General features: G+C 39.6%; 4 protein-coding genes across 4 annotated transcripts; all 4 read left to right on the top strand.

The window, feature by feature from the left end:
* The first annotated feature begins 2623 nt into the window (after positions 1-2623).
* LOC311090627 (claudin-8-like) lies at positions 2624-3750 on the top strand. Its single transcript, XM_084126042.1, has one exon. It carries the CDS (start codon positions 2641-2643, stop codon positions 3304-3306), a length of 666 nt encoding a protein of 221 aa, XP_083982168.1. The 5' UTR covers positions 2624-2640; the 3' UTR covers positions 3307-3750.
* Positions 3751-6722: 2972 nt separating this feature from the next.
* On the top strand, positions 6723-7997 carry LOC311090616 (claudin-4-like). Its single transcript, XM_084126027.1, has one exon. The coding sequence runs from the start codon at positions 6758-6760 to the stop codon at positions 7640-7642; it is 885 nt and encodes a 294-aa protein (XP_083982153.1). The 5' UTR covers positions 6723-6757; the 3' UTR covers positions 7643-7997.
* Positions 7998-9903: 1906 nt separating this feature from the next.
* On the top strand, positions 9904-12104 carry cldn8.1 (claudin 8.1). Its single transcript, XM_084126033.1, has one exon. The coding sequence runs from the start codon at positions 9947-9949 to the stop codon at positions 10769-10771; it is 825 nt and encodes a 274-aa protein (XP_083982159.1). The 5' UTR covers positions 9904-9946; the 3' UTR covers positions 10772-12104.
* A 1326-nt stretch (positions 12105-13430) lies between these two features.
* cldn8.3 (claudin 8.3) lies at positions 13431-17299 on the top strand. Its single transcript, XM_084126022.1, has 2 exons — positions 13431-13598; positions 15757-17299. Exon 2 carries the CDS (start codon positions 15799-15801, stop codon positions 16819-16821), a length of 1023 nt encoding a protein of 340 aa, XP_083982148.1. The 5' UTR covers positions 13431-13598; positions 15757-15798; the 3' UTR covers positions 16822-17299.
* The last annotated feature ends 1296 nt before the right edge of the window (positions 17300-18595 follow it).

The raw sequence follows: 18595 nt of genomic DNA, 5'->3' as shown, positions 1-18595 counted from the left end.
ATTAAAAATAAAATTTATTTTTTATAAAAAAATATAAAAAAAATATATTTAAAATATATTTAATATTAAAATCTAATATTTGTGTTACTTTTTACTCACAATTTTCTACCTGATCAAATATTTTAGAACTTGACATAACTAGAAAATGTTATTATATATTAACATGTATTATATTTATATATTTAGGTAACACTTATGTATACCACAGAATCCTTGTTGCATCTGAAATTAGTTGCGTGTCATGTGTTTTAATGAAATATATGGTAACGCTTTACAAAAATGTCTCATTTGTTTACATTAATGTATTAGTTAAAATGAACTAATAATGAACAATATATTTTTATAGCACTTATTAACCTTTGTTTCTAAAAAATACAATTGTTCATTGTTTATGTTCAGTGTATTATCTAATGTTAACAGATACATCTTTTGATTTAAAAATACGTTATTAAATGTAAAAATTACAGTTAACTAGGATTCATAAACACTGTAGAAGTAGCCTATTGTTCATGGTTAGTTCATGTTAATGAATGTAGTCAACTAAAGTTAACAAATAATACCTTGTTGTAAAGTGTTACCAAATAAACTCTATAAAGGTGTAATGAGTAGATAAGTATAATAATGTATAAATGTGGTTACAATTATTCATGAGCTTACGGTATTCAATGCATTATAATGTGTATTAAAGTAATGTGCATTAAGTACTTTTATAATACATTATTATTTTTATTTTTTCAAGAAAATAGTTACCTTTTACCTTTTTCTAAAATAAAATTTAAAATAAAATTTAAAATCTTGATTTTGATATTTAGCTTATTTTAACTCTTTCTCTGCCAGCGTTTTTTTTTTTTTTTTTTTTTTTTAAGTTGCCAGCATTTTTGATAATTTTCACAAAACTTTTATGGCCCCCAGAATATTTTGCTGTATGAATATCCGAACATACAATATCAAACAATAATCAAAACATATGGGTCGAGTCCATCAACACCCCTAAAGCCTTACAGTCCTGTACCTCTTCATGGGTTTCTACATTTCATTCAGTAACATTAGGCAGTTTTGATTTATATGCTGTTTAATGTTTGATGATCACGTTGTTTTACATGTGCATAAGCAATGCTTCTATCACTTGTTTCTTCTTCTTCTCCTTCACCTGTGTTTTGATTCTGTACTCTTTCAGAAGATGCGTAATACCGTATAACAGTGAAAACATGGAAAGCCGGGAAAATTCCGTCAATGGCAGGGAAAGACTTAAAGGATTAGTTCACCTAAAAATGAAAATGATCCCATGATTTGCTCACCCTCAAGCCATCCTAGGTGCATATGACTTTCTTCTTTCAGACGAACACAATCGGAGTTATATAAAAAAATACCCTGGCTCTTCCAAACTTCATAATGGGGGTGAATGGTAACTTACACATGGTAATGGTAACGCATCCATCCATCATAAAAGTAATCCATACGGTTTCAGGGGGTTAATAAAGGCCTTCGTTTGTAAAAAAAAAAAGGAACACTCCACCGTTTTATGAAATAGGGCTTATTCACCGTCTTTCCTACATTTAGATAGGTGGGCAAACGCATTTTTGTCTCAGTGCATTCATTGTCTTAGTCTGGCAGCGCCGCCGCTAGCTTAGCTTAGCATAATGAATGGAATCCTTTGTTGCCGGATAGCATGTCGTGAGTAAAAGTGAAAATAAAAATAAAACCTAATTACTTCTTGTGGCCTGCGTATTCACAACGAGTACAAATAGCGATGCATATTAAGACTAGGCAATTTCCTAGGCAGATATTGACTTGGGACTATATTGGGGTGAAGCACAGGCGAAGCACTGCTACTTGGGTGCAGAGTTATCAGATATCTTGGGTGCAGAGATAGCGAATTTCAGGTGTTACATGATATTTCTGTGTCCAAGTAGCAGTGCTTTGCCTGTGCTTCCCCCTCAATATAGGGGGTCAATATCTGCCTAGGAAATCTCCTAGTGTTAATCTGCATCGCTATTTGTACTCGTTGTAAATACACAGGCCACAAGAAGTAATTTTTCACCTTTAGTCACAAATTTTTAAAAAGGAGCTTGAGTTTGTTGCCCAGCCCTGTTTGTTTTAAGCCATTACCAGAGGCCAGCAATTGTAGTTTATAAAGTTATTAATATGGATGTTTTTCTTACAAAAACGCATGGCTTTTGGGGTTGAAATAACCCTTTAATCTTGTTTTGTCTCATTTTAAATGGTTTTAAATCATATTGCATAGTGCTGAGGCCCTTTTTTTTTTTTTTTTTTTCAAAGAGTACATTTTACTCTAAAAAATTCAGTCTTTCAACCTCAAAATTTCTGTTTTAATTCAAGTCTTTTTTTGTGTGTGTGTGTGTGTGTGGTTGAGAGCCACTGCTTTAGCTCATGTTGGCCCTCACTATGGAGCCGGTTATGTGTTTAACCAGTCGAGCAGTAACTGCGGATGCAACAGATGCATGAAGTCACAGACTTCCATTAAAAACAAAACCAGGTCCGTTTGTCATCAGTTAACAGAAACCAGCGTTACCGCATAGCACGGATGGACCAAACCCCTCCTACCTCATTCCTGTCAGATAACCCGAAAACGCTGGCGTTTCACATCACTTCTGCTCACGAGTCGAAGCCACTGTAGACATGAGGGCTAAGCTGGAGATCCTGGCCTTGGTGCTGGGCGCCGTCGGGCTGGTCGGGACCATCGCGGTGACTGCGCTCCCCATGTGGAAGGTCACGGCGTTTATCGGGTCCAACATCATCATCATGGAGGCGCAGTGGGAGGGGTTGTGGATGGCGTGCATTCGGCAGGCGGACATCCGGATGCAGTGCAAGATCTACGACTCCCTGCTCATCCTGCCGGGAGACATCCAGGCGGCCCGCGGGCTCATGTGTGTGTCCATCACGCTCGCCGTCCTCGCCGTCCTGGTGTCCGTCTGCGGGATGAGGAGCACAGACTTCCTTCAGGACCACAGCCGGGGCAAGAATGTGATCCTGCTGGTGGGCGGGTGTCTCTTCGTCGTGTCCGGCCTCGCCACTCTCATTCCCGTCAGCTGGACCACTCATACCATCATACGAGACTTTTATAACCCCATGGTGCTGGAGTCGCAAAAGCGTGAGATCGGACAGGCGCTGTACGTGGGCTTCGCCACGTTCCTGGTCCTCCTGGTTGCGGGGGTGATCCTGCTGTGCCGTTACGCCCCTCGACAGAGGAAGGACGAGGAGGACGGGCCGTATGTCCCGGTGGGGATGAGCATGTTGAAACAGACTCCCTCTTCTAACTCTCACCGGAAGAGTCAGTACGTCTGACCGAGATAAATGATGCATTCAGTCCAGTTGTTTATTTATGTGTGTCGTCTTAGTTTTATTACTTTTCAAGCTTTTGTTGCCGTCTTGGTCTGATGAATCTTGGAAAATCTCTGTGTGGTTAATTCTGGTTAATTAGATTCAATGTTACTCACTTAACTAACTAAATGCATTCAGTGTATATGAAGTGTAATATGATATGATCATGTATTATATTTGGATACATTTTGGGTTGAATTGATTTATTGTAGTTCTGTACTTGTAAGGAAAAACTGAAACTAACTTGTGCATCTATCACAAACATATGATTTACCTATTCTGTTTTTAGATTAAATCATTCAATTATGAATGAGATTAAACAATCTGTCAACAATAATCATCTAAAATTCATTATTTGCCAAAAAAAAAAAAAAAATACACTGAAATTAACTTGATTATATGATTTACCCAGCTACTTTTAAACGTTTATATCTGAATTATTCAGTTATGAATACGACTAGCTGTTGTGGTAATCATTAAAAATGCATAAATTGCATAAAGAAAGTTGTAATTTTGTTCATTTAAAATGTTTTTCTTTTTATGATCAAATATTTTATTATAAATATTATTTATTATCTAATATTTATACTTAAATACTGCACTATTAAATATTATAATAATTGTACTTTTGTAATCGTAAGATTGTATTGTAATATTAAATGTGCAAGTTAAAATTAAGTGATATTAAAGGATCATTTAAACAATGAAGTTGTGTGATTCTCAGAGAAAACTTTGAACATGTCTCGGATGTTTCTCAAAGTTGTTTTGGAGGAATAAAAGTGGAAACAAATAAGACAGCAAACATACAGTAAGACAGCTTAGAGCTGTAAATGAATGTGCAGTCGCTCAGATCATTTGACTGAAATAATTGGATGAGAAATGTTCATATTAAAATCTTTTCCTCAGGAAACACATCTAAGCTGAAGATTTCAGCAAAAGTCTGTGTATGAGAAATAATTGTGATATTAAATAGATCTTATTTTTTGAATTGCTTGACCCTTTAGGTTTGATGCATGATTCTTTGATTTTGGCACGCTGTGCTTTTAACAAAAAAATGCATTAATCAGATAAGATTCACTGCACACAGCTGTATATAGCCTACAAAGTAGACAGGCTGAAAAAAAACATGCTGAAAAATACTGGCATGCCGTCTGCATGAGATTTGCATCTGACATGCTTAGATATTTGAGCAACACCCACATGCATTTATTTACTGTAAGTGAAAATAAATGAAAGCTATGTAACCTAGGGTGACCATACGTCCTGTTTTACCCGGACATATCTGGCCAGGATTTCGAGATCGCCCAAAATGCTCGGGATTCGTCTTTTGCTTTCTACAGTCACCATTCATTATGTTTACATTATTACGTTATTTGACACTGACACGTACGTGCCAGCTTTGCAGGTCATGCATTCTGATTCACACGGATCCCGATCGAGACGAAAACACAGGAATTTTCTTAGCAATGCTTACACGCACATCAACCGATCACTTGTTTAGCGTTCATGTAAACACTACATTCAGATTAACCAATCGGAATTAATTCAGTACTACTGAATCAAAAGGTGTACATGTAAACAAAATGAATGGCGACGAGAAAGCAAAAGCCGAATCGCGGATATTTTGGGCGATCTCGAAATCCCGGCCGGACATGACCTGGAATATGGTCACCCTATGTAACCCCGCCTCTTTTCAGCGCTGCGCTCGTTGTCTTTTGACTTCCGTATTTTCACAGCGATCTTGCGTATTTATGAATCAACGGCTAGTTTTAAAATCTTCCCGGTCGACTGACATTTGTTAAGACATCTGCTTTAAACATTACAATCCTCATGATAACTTACATTAACTTTACATTAAGTAAATCCACTTCAAAAGCTAATTACTCTTGGACAGCAATGCCATACAGAGCGACCGCAAAACCGGAAGTTCAAAGACAATATTGTAAAGATGGCTGCGCGCTTGTTTCTCTGGCGCATGCATCATGGTCTATACACTGACGCTGGACTGATGTAAGATTTAGATATCTACAGAAGGGAGTGTGTGTGTGCGTGCGTGTGTGTGTGACACTAGCCATCTCAGGTTCCACCCTCCATCTCTTGTCTAGCGTCTGTTGTATTTGCGTTTCATACCTGGAAGTGCTGTAATACCTGTAACACACCTGACCTCTCACTGAGATACAGCAGCTGAAGGAAACAGCAGAAGCTCAGGGGCATCATGGGAAATTTAACTTCAGGAACCTTTTGAGAAAATAAGTCAGAGATCTCCATATGAACTGAAACATTTCTCATCAAATTCTTCCAAAGATGAAACATTAAATGATCTGAGCTGCTGTCCGCATTCATTTTGTTGCTCTGTACTTTTAATTGATGTAAAATATTGACTAGTTTTTTTTGTTTTTCCTAAGGAATCTTAAGAAAAACAAGTGAGACAAAGTTAAAACTAACACAATTTGAGTGTCCTGCAGAGCTATGAAAGAGCAATACAATTGTATATATGCATGTTAATTGTATAAAGTAATTTTATAAATAGTTTTGTCTATAATTTTTAAATTGTATATGGTTATTTTTTATATATTTTTCTTACACCTACAGTGCTGCTGAATACATTTTTTATTTGATTGCCCAAGCTGGATAATAATTATTTATTTAATTTATTGAATTATTTTTATTTGGGAATTTTTATTTATATTTATAAAAAAATATATATAATTATTATTGTTGTTGTTGTATAAGCAATAATATTGCATATACCCGTGTTATAAAATGTCAAAATAGTCATTGTCATTCACAAATTTATTTATATATTTATTTGTATTTATATTTTAGGCCTATTCATTTTATATTACAGTAGTCAAAATTTGAAGTGGATCAAAAAAGTTAATCAAAGTTGTCCGGGTATTATTAAAAATTCATGTATAACTTTGATGAAAGGTTTTGATGAACTTCAAATGTTGACTATTGTATTTTTAGTAGTAGTCATTTACTGTATTTTGATAACTTGAGCTTTAAAAAACATTTAAATTTATATATTTTTATTTATTATTAATATATATTTTATAACTTGAAAATTACCTTAAAATCTTACCTTGAAAGTTCCCATTTAAATTAAATTTTAATTTAATTTTAAATATTTTACAGTGCAACAAGCTATTTTGAGTTTGCATTGTGACTAGAATGCTCATATTTAGAAGCCGCCAAATGGCAGAAGTCATTTGTTTGAACATTTCAAGTATCACCAGTTTCCTTGGAGGTGATGATCAGATGTTTTAGGAGCAGGAGAACCAGTCTGATCACATAACATCATTAACATTTTTTTCTTGGCTGTAAATACGTGTCATCTGGATCTTCCGGTCTCATTTGAGAAACACCTCAGTGAAGGAGAGCTGTGTTCTGTGTCTGGTTGTTCTCGACCATCATGTCTTACACGGCCGGGTCTTATATGACCAAGTCCTATGCGGACAAATCCTACGCAGACAAAGCCTATGGGGGCAGTGTGTACACGGGCTATCCTGGTGAGAAGTCTGCCGAGGAATTATACCAGGAGCAGCTCAAGATCGAGAAGAGGAAGAGACGGGAGTCCTTGTGCTGTGAGGTGGTGGCGCTAGTCATCGGGTTTTTCGGATTGATCGGCGTCGCCACCGTCACGGGCCTCCCGATGTGGAAGGTGACGGCGTTCATCGGGGAGAACATCATTGTGATGGAGACGCGTTGGGAAGGCTTGTGGATGAACTGCTATCGGCAAGCCAACATCCGTATGCAATGCAAGGTCTACGATTCTTTGCTGTTCCTTCCACCCGATCTCCAGGCTGCCAGGGGTCTCATGTGCGCCTCCGTCGCTTTGTCCGCCATCGCCTGCATCGTGTCATCCGTAGGGATGCGCTGTACCCGTCTGGTGGACTCCCGCCCCAGGACCAAGCACATTGTTTTGGTGAGTGGAGGGTGTTTGTTCCTGGCGGGCTGCTTGACCACCATCATCCCCGTGTCGTGGACGGCTCACGTGATCATCCAAGACTTCTACAGCCCCTTGCTGATTGACGCTCAACGCAGAGAGCTCGGGGAGGCCCTTTATATCGGATGGGTCACTTCTGCTCTGCTCTTCTGCGCCGGGGTGATTCTGCTCTGTCGACATGCGCCACGGACACAGGACAAAGCGGACATGGCTGCTATGATGTATCGTGCTGGATCGGCCCCGTATAACTACTCCTACAGGCCCGCATATGGATACCCTTACGGACAACCCACATATCAACCAGCCTATTCTTCCGTTCCACCCTCAGTCTATAACCAGCCAAGATATTAAAACACACACAGTGAGTGCTGCACTTTACCACTAAAATCTCCCATAGAGACCCCAGTGCAGAAAGAACTTGAGATGGGAACGAACATTCAGAAGAAAACAGGATTTATGGAGTCTGTTTGTTGATAGTATATGACTGTATATGTGATGCTTGATGTTTCATGCATTTCCTTCTTGCCTATATTATAAAATTATGTTAATAATTTACATTTGTATAAAAATAGGATGAAATGAGCTAAATTTAAATATGGCAACGTGGGATTTTCCACACAGCATTTAACTGATTTAAAGTTGACTGTGACTTTTTTTTCACTTTGTACATTGTTAAAGCACTGGTATGACTTTAGTTGTATTAAAAAGAGTTAAAAAGAACTGTGGATGTACTATTTTCTGGTCTGTAGTCTCAAAACATTCCCTTCCTGGATCTGACAGCATGAATTTGCTTTTTTTCAGCCTAGTTTTGGCAATGCTGGTCGAACCAGTTCATGTGGTTTTCCAGTGTTTGTCTCTCTTGTGTTGTCAGAGGAAATGTTCCACAACCTCAGAATGTCACACCCTTAATGCAAATTTACCAGCAGACATGAGTGACAATGACTTTGTGTTTGTGTGAGAAAAAAATATGTGCAAGTGATCTAAGATCTTATTTTAAAAACAGTTGATGCGTCAAAACAATAGTTTGATCTAAACTCTCATCTGGACTTGCTGATGGAAAATAACTTAATACTAGAAGTTTATGGTCAAACTTACTGTCAGTCGTATTGTAGAGAACAGAAACTTGCTTTTTTTCACATTTTCTGAAGAAAATGTGAGTAGTACTTGACCATATAAAGGTTGCTAGGGTGTTGCTATGAAGCTGCTAAGGTGTTTTGTGTGTTTTATTATCATAAATTAAAAACATGCATAAAAAGCAGGAATAGCAACAGGTTAAAAGTCAAATGGAAGTACAAAAATTCTTGCTAATGTGTTCTGATTGCTTTTGGTATGTTGATTTTCAGCTAAAAACCCTTTCAACCCCATAGAAACTGCTAAACTTGAATACTTTAGAAAAAATACTCATTATCAAAAGGAATTGCAAAGACGCTTGACCATACAAAGGTTGCTATGGTGTTGCTATGCAGTTGCTCAAGTGTTCTGAGCGGTAATTATGCAGCTGTTAAGACCCTAGAAATCTCAAATTAACATGATGAAACCACATTTAGAACACCTTAGCAGCTACTTAGTTGCTTGTGCTTGGTGGTTGCCTCAGAAAACCAAAGCAATTGCACTGTAAGATTCTAAAAAAAACCTTTCAGAATCTCTTTAGCAGCTGCATAGCAACACCTGATCAACCACATAGTAACATTCTAAAAAACCACTCAGAACCTCCTTAGCAGCTGCATAGCAACACCCTGGAAACAGCATAATTACATTCTAAAAGCCACTCAGAACCCCTTAGTAGCTGCATAGCAACACCCAAGCAACCACATAGTAACATTTTACAAACCACTCAGAACCACTTTAGCAGCTGCATAGCAACACCCTGGTAACAGCATAATTACATTCTAAAAGCCACTCAGAGCCCCTTAGTAGCTGCATAGCAACACCCAAGCAACCACATAGTAACATTTTACAAACCACTCAGAACCGCTTTGGCAGCTGCATAGCAACACCCAAGCAACCACATAGTAACAGGCTAGGTGTGCTAGGGTGTTGTTATGCAACTTCTAAAGTGTTCTGAGTGGTTCTTAGCATGTTGCTATTTGGTTGTTTTTAGTGGTTCCCCCAGACCACCCTAGCAACCACATAGCAACATGCTAAACACCACTCAGCATCAAATGGAACTGTAAAAATAATGAAATTCCTTTTGATATCTCCAATGGTGCAAAAATGACATGCTTCACCTTTCACTGAAAACAAAACATCAGCGTTAAACCATCAGCTGATGTTTTTGAACATTTCAGACAGCAATTTAATGAGGCACAACACCAATGGCGTTAAACATTGACAGCAGTGTTGGTTTGTATCTGGCGGTTCAGTGATCCCTGCGTTTCCTCAACAGGATCTCTGCCAGAAAACCTGCCTCTGCTGAGCAAACATCAACACAGCTACGTGCTCCTCCTCCCCCCTGAGCGACATAAAACCAGACACAAACACTCAAGAGGGGATACGATTTCATAGCAACCAGCCTCAGCGTTCCCTCCCTCCCTTGAGCAAGAGGGCGGAGACTGGGAACAGGTGGACACCTAAGAGCTCCCATTCCAGCAGGATGCAAATCCTCACAGTTGAAACCTGCCCTTGCTGATCTGTGGCACGCAGGCTTCTGGAGTCATGGCGAACAGCGCACTGGAGATTGTGGGAATGTGCGTGACCCTAATCGGGCTTATTGGGGCGGCGGCCAGCACCGGGATGCCAATGTGGCGGGTGACGGCGTTCATCGGGGAGAACATCATCGTGATGGAGACCCGTTACGAGGGCTTGTGGATGAACTGCTACCGGCAGGCCAACATTCGGATGCAGTGTAAAGTGTACGACTCCCTGCTGGCGTTGTCACCGGACCTCCAGGCCGCACGGGGGCTCATGTGCTGCTCCGTGGCATTGACCGGTCTGGGTTTACTAATCGCAATCGTCGGGATGAGGTGCACGGCATGCATTCAAGACAACGACCGTGCCAAGCGCATGATTCTGATCATCTCCGGTTGCATGATCCTAGCGGGCTGCTTCTGCTGCCTCATTCCCATCTCATGGACCGGACACGCCATTATACAGGATTTCTACAACCCCTTGCTCATCGACGCCCAGCGTAGGGAACTTGGGGAGGCGTTGTACATCGGTTGGGTGTCGTCGGCCTTCCTGTTCGCCGGCGGCTGCATATTCACTTGCTGTACCGGCCCCTTGGACAAGGGCCCAGACCCAAGGTACATGTACAACAGGAACGCACCCTATGTGGCCTATCAGCCGCAACCCGTGGCCTTCCATCCGCAAGCGCGGTCGGACTACAGCCATCCGTCAGGACCACCGTCATTCATTCAGACGTCGTATCAACCGTCCCGACAGCAGTCGTTCATTCAGCCGTCGTACCAACCGACCAGACAGCAGTCGTTCATACAACCGTCCCGACACCCGTCCGCCCGCAGCGCGGTGGCTTATCTCTGAAACCCACAGGCTTGTGTATTTGCGTTTTTGTCTGTTTGTGTGTGTTAGAGAGAGATGACGGAAATGGTGGACTTCTAAACAAAATGCTTATTTTTTAAAAGAATAAAATCGTAACATTTAAATGTAACAAAGATAGTCATGCATTTCATTTTTGCCCAGTTTCATTCTTGGGAATGTTTTATTAGAATTTAAATACAGTTTCTACTTTGGCTTTTTAAATATCTATGAGCAAATGAGAAACAGAAAGGACAGACTTCAAACCAAAGGTTTCAGGTAACACTTTGTTTTAAGGTGACGTAGTCACACGTTACTGCATGTACTTAATATAGTAATAACAATAAATTATGCATAATTACAAGTAACTAAACCTAAACCAAACCCTAACCGTAACTCTAAAGTTCATTAATGTTAGTCAGTGCTTATTTGAGTAAGTAACTACGTCACCTAAAAATCAAGTGTCACCTTAAAATAAATGGTTTTAAATGTAAAAAAAAAGTTGCTTGCACATTTAAGTTTTTCCCCTGAATCATTCTTTGCTGTTTTTGACTATTTGAATGTCATTTCTAATTTCTTTTTTTTTCTTTTTTTTTTTTTTACTTTGTAAGTTGGAGCATTTTTGAGAACTGTGACTGAGATAAAGATGAAAAATTGTTTTATTTTCTTTTGTTGTTTTATATGATTGATCATACCTCGGACGTTGTAAAGTGTGTCACTTGAGGCATTACTTCAAAGCTGTCTAAAAGATAAACTAGGAAAAATGTTTAATATTCAGATATTTTTGTAAATATGAAAGCACAAATCAATGATTTGAATCAATAAACATGTGAAATATCTTTTAGGATAACACATTTGATTTTCCTCCTCATATCTTTCCGCATTCACAGGTAATTTTAAATGGTAATGTTCTGTTTCCTTTGTGTATTTGCTCAGTAATAGTTCTTAGAAGAAATCTGTTCATCTCTAAGCTTCGGAGGACGTGTTTTCTCAAAAAGTCACGGGGCCTGAGTTACAGGCAGGTGCTGAATTTGGTGATTTAGTTCAGCTCAGTGCGTTCGAGATCTTTATGCCCTGCGGCTTCGGATAAACAGAAAGCCGATGTGAAATGTAAGACGGCTATTGTTTTTAGCGTCTCTGTGTAGACACACCCAGAGCGAGTGAGTTACACAAGAGCTGCTGGTGTTAGTATAGTAGTGCTACAACAGAACCAGGAAACGGATCAGAACTATCTGGGAGAGTCCAATCCCAGAATGCACTGTGATTAGCTCATTGAAGAAAGAAAGGGTTAAAAAAATAAAAATAAAAGATAAATAAAATAAAAAGATAAATGTTTCATTTAATTCAATACCAAAAATAATGATAAAACAGTTCAGTCTAATTCAAAATTAGGTAGCACTTTATTTTAAAGTCCTGTTCCCTGTGTAACATACTATGTACGTATTATAGTAATTGCAATAACTGTAATAACTAGGTACTAACCCTGAACCTAACCTTAACCCATGTAGTTACCTTATATTACCCAGTATGTTCTTCTTTCAAAGTACACATAAGTGCATGTACTGTAAAATAAAGTGCAACCCAAAATTTGCTATTTTAAAATGACTATTTTACCAAATTTAAATGCACACTGTATTTTTATAATTATGAGGGTATTGCATTATTTCCTTAGCAATATGCTAAATGCAGAACACTATTTCAGTGCTGTTTGTGTGACAACAAAAGTTACTGCCTATAGAGTGTTATCTAAATCACTCACTTATGAGTTTCAATTTTAGTTAGGATGCTTTCTTGGAAGTTTGCTCTCTATGTAGGCAGTATATCCAGCAAGGCAGCTCACTGGGTTTGAGAACAGAGCCTGTGTGGACTGTGGTGGCCTCATAGTTCAGGCCGCTAATGCAAAAGATGTGGGTCGTCACCAGGGAGAAGTGACCTTGATTAGACTATTACAAAAGTCATCGTGCCTATGTGGTGCTAAAGATGGTCTACAACTGGTGCTCTGGATCTAATGTAAATTTATGGTTAATAAATGGCAATATAAATAGACAATGCAATGCGCAGCAACTAAAAATATTGTCCAAAACGTACTGACTATCAACCTTATTTTTAACGTGAGCGGCATGGAGATTTGTAACTCCGGTGTCACATGGTTCAAGTTATTTTAGTTGTACAAAAACAGCCCATCATGCTGATTAATATTGCAAACTTGTATTTCTTATCATATTATTTTAATTTATCATCGTAATCATGAACAGACTGAGTTGTAGCGCAAATAGTTTTCTGCACTTTGTTATTCTTCCCGTTCTCTAGAGTGGCTAATAAATTTAAAGTTTTGCACATTCACAGAAAATTGCTGACTTCTGCATTGGTGCCAAATAAGCAGGATAAAAGCAACTCATTTCAGCTTCCAAAGCACTACTTAAAACCAGATTGGTGCAGCTGCTCCCTCTAGTGATGAATTATTAGGATCCTATAACTCTGTCTTAGTCAAGGTCATTGTTCATTTGAGTGTGTTTACATGAGAGATGCCATTGTTGACAGACTATGAACACTGGACAGTAAACACACCATCAGCATCTCTACATACCCTCATCATCCTGGACCAATCAGAAGACTCCACTGCCACTTTCCCATAACAAAAAGAGTTATCATTAAGATGTATAGTAGCACACTGCCATGTGGATCTATGTGGACACTGACTGTCCTATTTGATATAGGAACAACATTTACCTTTCTAACACACCTGTGTTTTGTGTTTCACACACTGAGTCTGAGACCTCTGGATTTGGACACTAAATCACTGCCCAACAGGATTATCTTTGTTCAGAACAGGGTGAGTGGATTCATTCATTTGTTGAGGATAATTTCCTGTCATTTGAGGAGACAATCATTCAGGACATGTTCTTTTGTTGAAAACAAAAACGGCTAGACACAGAACAACATCATGTTTGATAGAGGTCTCTTTTGTTCACCAAGGCTGCATTTATTTGGTCAAAACTACAGTAAAAACAGCACTATTGTGAAATACACTGCCACGGCCAAAAAAAGAAAAAGTCACTTTTTGGATTTAAACATGCTCAAGAGTCTATGATTGGATCATAATTGCAGTGATCATTATGTTTCTATCATGTTATATGTTTGGCAACAGTTCTTCTAACCCTAATTGATGGAGTGTGTAGCTTTTCATTTCTTACACAACCATGTAGGAAGACACATCATGGCCATATTCCAGCATGACAACGTCAAGATTCATCAGGCTCAAACTGTTCAGGTTACATGGATGTGCTGGAGGAGACTTTACAAAGTGCTGGACTCTTGCATTGACAGTACAAGATCTTGACCAAAAACTGATGCACCTCTTGATGGAAATAAATGTAAAGATGTTATTTCCATCATGAGGTGCATCATTGTCTGGTCAAGATCTTGTATTGTCAATGCAAGAGTCCAGCACTCTAAAGTCTCCTCCAGCACATCCCAAAGACTTTCAATGAATTTAAAGGGTCATTCCACCCATTTGAACATTGTTTTTTATTTAAAGTGGGTCATATATGTAGTAGAAATGTAAAATAAATTTTGAATTTGGTGCCTTCGTGACCGAGGAAAGACAAAAAATAACTTCAGGACGCATTTGTATGAAAGACAACAACTCCCACAATGCACCACATTGCACAGCTCCGCAAGCCACTCCCACTAATCCAGAACAGCGCATATCTGCCTATAAGAGAAATCACTCTTCCGTCTACAAGGCTAGCTACCACCAGAGCTTGAAATTCATTTCACACAAAATGTCTAGTTAGTTGGCGAACTCATTAGTGCATTACTCCTCGTTTGTATTTCTTTTGAAAAGGTGAATTATTGCATGGTACCTGGATGTTCAGTCAGAACATATGCGGTGCGAAACTAGGATAGTTCTCAACACAAACGTCCGTGTCCTCGTCTGATTCAGAGATTTCGTCCAGGAGAAATTGTCATCGTTGAAATTCTTTGCCGCAGACGGACTCTATCTCTGTGTTCGTAGCGGTTCGTAGTTGCATAGTGAGATCACCGGCGCCACCAGTCCGCCCTAACTCGAGCCAGTCCGGGCTCCTCGTCCGCGGCAGGCAGGTCTTCTGCCTCGGCTGCTCTTTGCTATAATGCGGCTTGTAAAGGTAGCCACAAACACCTGATTCAAGCATCAGACTTCTGAAATCCTCTTCTTCTATATCATATTGAGTACTCTCCTCCGCTATTGTCATAACTTTACATCTGTCTCCACAGCGCCTGTTAGCTTAGCTTCAAACAAGATGGAGGATATTGCTTTCAGTTTCAGAGAGTAAAGTCCCACCCACTGATCTGTAATAGGTCTGTAGCGTGAGCGGGTCCCGCCCCTGGGAAAGATGAGGAACTAGTGCTTGTAGTCTCAACAGAAATCCCCCCCTCTTACATTTCCTCCTACAATGACGCAAAATGATGATTTTTGCGTCATTGTTGGAGGAAGTGTAAGAGGTAAATAACGGATTTCTCCCGTCTCAGGGAAAATGAGAGAGTGTTGCACGACCATTCAACAGTATGACTGGGTTTCTAACAATGCAAAGCTTAATGCAAATGGGTGGAGTGTCCCTTTAAGATCTGGACTCAGAGGAGCCGATTCGTGTGAAACTGATTCTTCATTCTCCTCACAAACGTTCTTTCACAGTTTGATCCTGATGAATCTTGACATTGTCATGCTGGAATATGGCCATGATGTGTCTTCCTACATGGTTGTGTAAGAAATGAAAAGCTACACACTCCATCAGTAAGGGTTAGAAGAACTGTTGCCAAACATATAACATGCTGGAAACATAATAATCACTGCAATAATGATCCAATCATAGCCTATTTAAATCAGTGTATTAAAATATATGTTTTCTAGCTAATTTATTCCTGTGATCAAAGCTGAATTTTCAACATCATTACTCCAGTCTTCAGTGTCACATAATCCTTCATAAATCAAAATGTTTCTCTACTTTTAGCAAAACCAATGAAATAGACTACAGCGTGTGAGGCGGAGGTCAATGATGGTTAGGGGCAAGTGTGAACTCCTCGCTCTGTGCCTGGGCATCATCGGTCTGATCGGGACGGTGGCCGTCACGGGCCTCCCCATGTGGAAAGTGACGGCGTTCATCGGGGAGAATATCATCGTGATGGAGACGCGCTGGGAGGGTCTGTGGATGACGTGCTTCAGGCAGGCCAACACACACATGCAGTGCAAAGTGTACGACTCTCTGCTGTTCCTCCCGCCAGACCTGCAGGCGTCCCGAGGCTTGACGTGTAGCGCTCTGGTGCTGTCTGCACTCGGGCTGCTCATGTCTCTTTTCGGCCTCCGTTGCACGTCGTGTCTCAAGGATCAACCGCGTGTCAAAAGCATGATTGCGATTTCCTCGGGGGCGATGCAGATTTTGGCGTCCATTTGCGTTATCGTCCCGGTCTCTTGGACGGCTCACACTATTATTAGAGACTTCTACAACCCTCTACTGATCGACGCGCAGCGCAGGGAACTAGGAGAGGCGCTGTATATCGGTTGGGTAACTAGTGCTTTTCTTATGGCGTCTGGAGTTATATTTCTCTGTCGTCGTGTTGGTCCAAAATCAGGCTCATCATTTTATTCTCAGCGACATGTTAATAAACCCGCTTTAAACTCTATAAGACACCAAGCTTTACCCCAGAACAACAGCCGCTCCATTCTGCAGCCTTCTGCGTTCAGCTACTCCATTACGCCTTCTAGTGGTCAACATTCACCCTACAGTGTGCAACCGGTGATCACTGGGTCTTTAGTGTACAGTCACATCATCATGCCACCTCAGGACCTGAACTATCATGGCCCAAATGTGATGCAAAGCCAGTATGTGTCCAGAAACACGCTGTACCCCCCTCAGCTTTCCACACGCTTCAAAGGAAGCAACGGCAGCGAGCCCTACACGTCCTTCACCTCTGGATCCGCATTTCATCCCGTGCCGCTGAACCCGCTCTTCATAGGGTACAACTACTCCAGGGTGCAGTCGAACAGCTCCGACAGTAGCTTTGGATTGTGGATCTAAGTTTTATTTTTTTGATGTAGCCCTATTTCAACATTTATTTTTAAATACTAATCATTTTAAAGATCCATCATTCCAGTAGATTCTATTTCAGAATGTTCTTCTGCTGGAACGACAAAGATTTGTCAAACATTTTTTATTTACAGAAACTAGAAGGCAAAGTCAGCATGAAACTAAGGTTGCGATCGTCTTTTCTTGCCTATTGTGACGTTTATCAGAGTGAAATGGCTTCTCAAACAAGAACAAATGTCGGGCGGGACTTGATTTTGTCTATGGAGAATTGATTGGATGGTTGTGGTTTTTTGATTTTATTGATTTCCATGACTTTTCCAGGTCTAAAAATCACACTTTTAAAATTCCCTCATATCCAGGTTTTTCAAGACCGTGAGAACTCACATTAAATATTAAACCACGAAAAATATTTATGCAATGCATGCAACATATAAATCACTAAGATTTAGCTTTATTAAAGGGATAACCCAAACATGTGAATTCTGTCATCATTTACTCACCAGAGTTGTTCTAAACCTGTATGAGTTTCTTTGTTCAGTTGAACACAAAAGAAGAATGACCAAATAGTTGCTGGTCCCTATTGACTTTCATAATATGAAAAAATGGAAATCAATGGGGACCAGAAACTGTCTGGTTACAAACATTCTTCCAACTATCTTCTTCTGTGTTCAACAAAAGAAAGAAACTTTTTGGGTGAACTATCATTTTGCCAGTGACTTTTTTCCCGTAGTACTTTTAAAAATGTGAAATGGATTTGACATCACAGCTGAGAACAGAAGCTACTGAAGGGTTTAAGACTGTCATGGTGTCATTTTCCTTCAGCTCCAGAGTCTTTGTCCCATGAGATAAAATGTCAGAATGCAGGTAGTAAACAGAGGGTCCCGCACCAGATGAGCAACTGCCCTCGAATGCGAAACCTAACGGATGGAGAACTCCATAAAACTGTCAGTGGATGCACATAAAGTTGTGAACTCAAAGCTGTGATTGTTAGTTATGAATCCAGCCCTTATAAACAACCTTTGTTTCTCACTGAGGCGTGTGGACAGCAAACACTGAATCCGCATACAGCACATCAAACCGGTTTCAGCCCTGTGGGATGATATTTGCTGGCAGTTAAGAAGAGGTGTGTTTTTCTCTAAATAAACAGCTGTGAGTTTGTCCTGGAGCTGAGGATATGACAATATTTGAAGAGATATTCATGCGAATATCCCAGGGCTCTCTCTTTTCAGCAGACAGGGGACTAATATCATACTGTACTGTATTGCCACTTATAAATTAGTAAATTATTATTTGCAAGTGTCTGCTGTTTTTCTCACTTGTGAGAGAACATGTATTAAATAGAGGAAATTGTCTAGTTGTCACAGAGTCTGTCTCAGTTCAGCTATCTTGAGTGTAATGGTTTGACAATTCATTTTTTGTGTTTGTTCACCTTTCATTGCAATCCTGAAATAACTTGCCCTGACCTTCCATTGTCATTATGATGATTAACCAGTAGACGGCCTTACTGAGCATTTACCGTAGTTATCACCCTTACCATTTACAAGTGTAGCTTATTGGGGATTTCATCTATTTTTTGTTGTCATTTTGATAAGTGTAAGTTGAATTGCAAAACAGCTTACAGAGATTTCTTCCCTTTGTTGAACTATAAAGAAATACACAAACAATGACAACAAAATATGTATTACAATTTATAGGCGAGTGTGTTGTCAAAGTAAACACCTCTAGAGTAAATCATCCTGTAAATGCATTAACCAGCGTCATGCTT

Source organism: Abramis brama, assembly GCF_963993115.1.
Source record: "Abramis brama genome assembly, chromosome: 10".
Taxonomy (NCBI): Eukaryota; Metazoa; Chordata; class Actinopteri; order Cypriniformes; family Leuciscidae; genus Abramis; species Abramis brama.
This window is presented reverse-complemented; position numbering and strand designations above follow the sequence as displayed.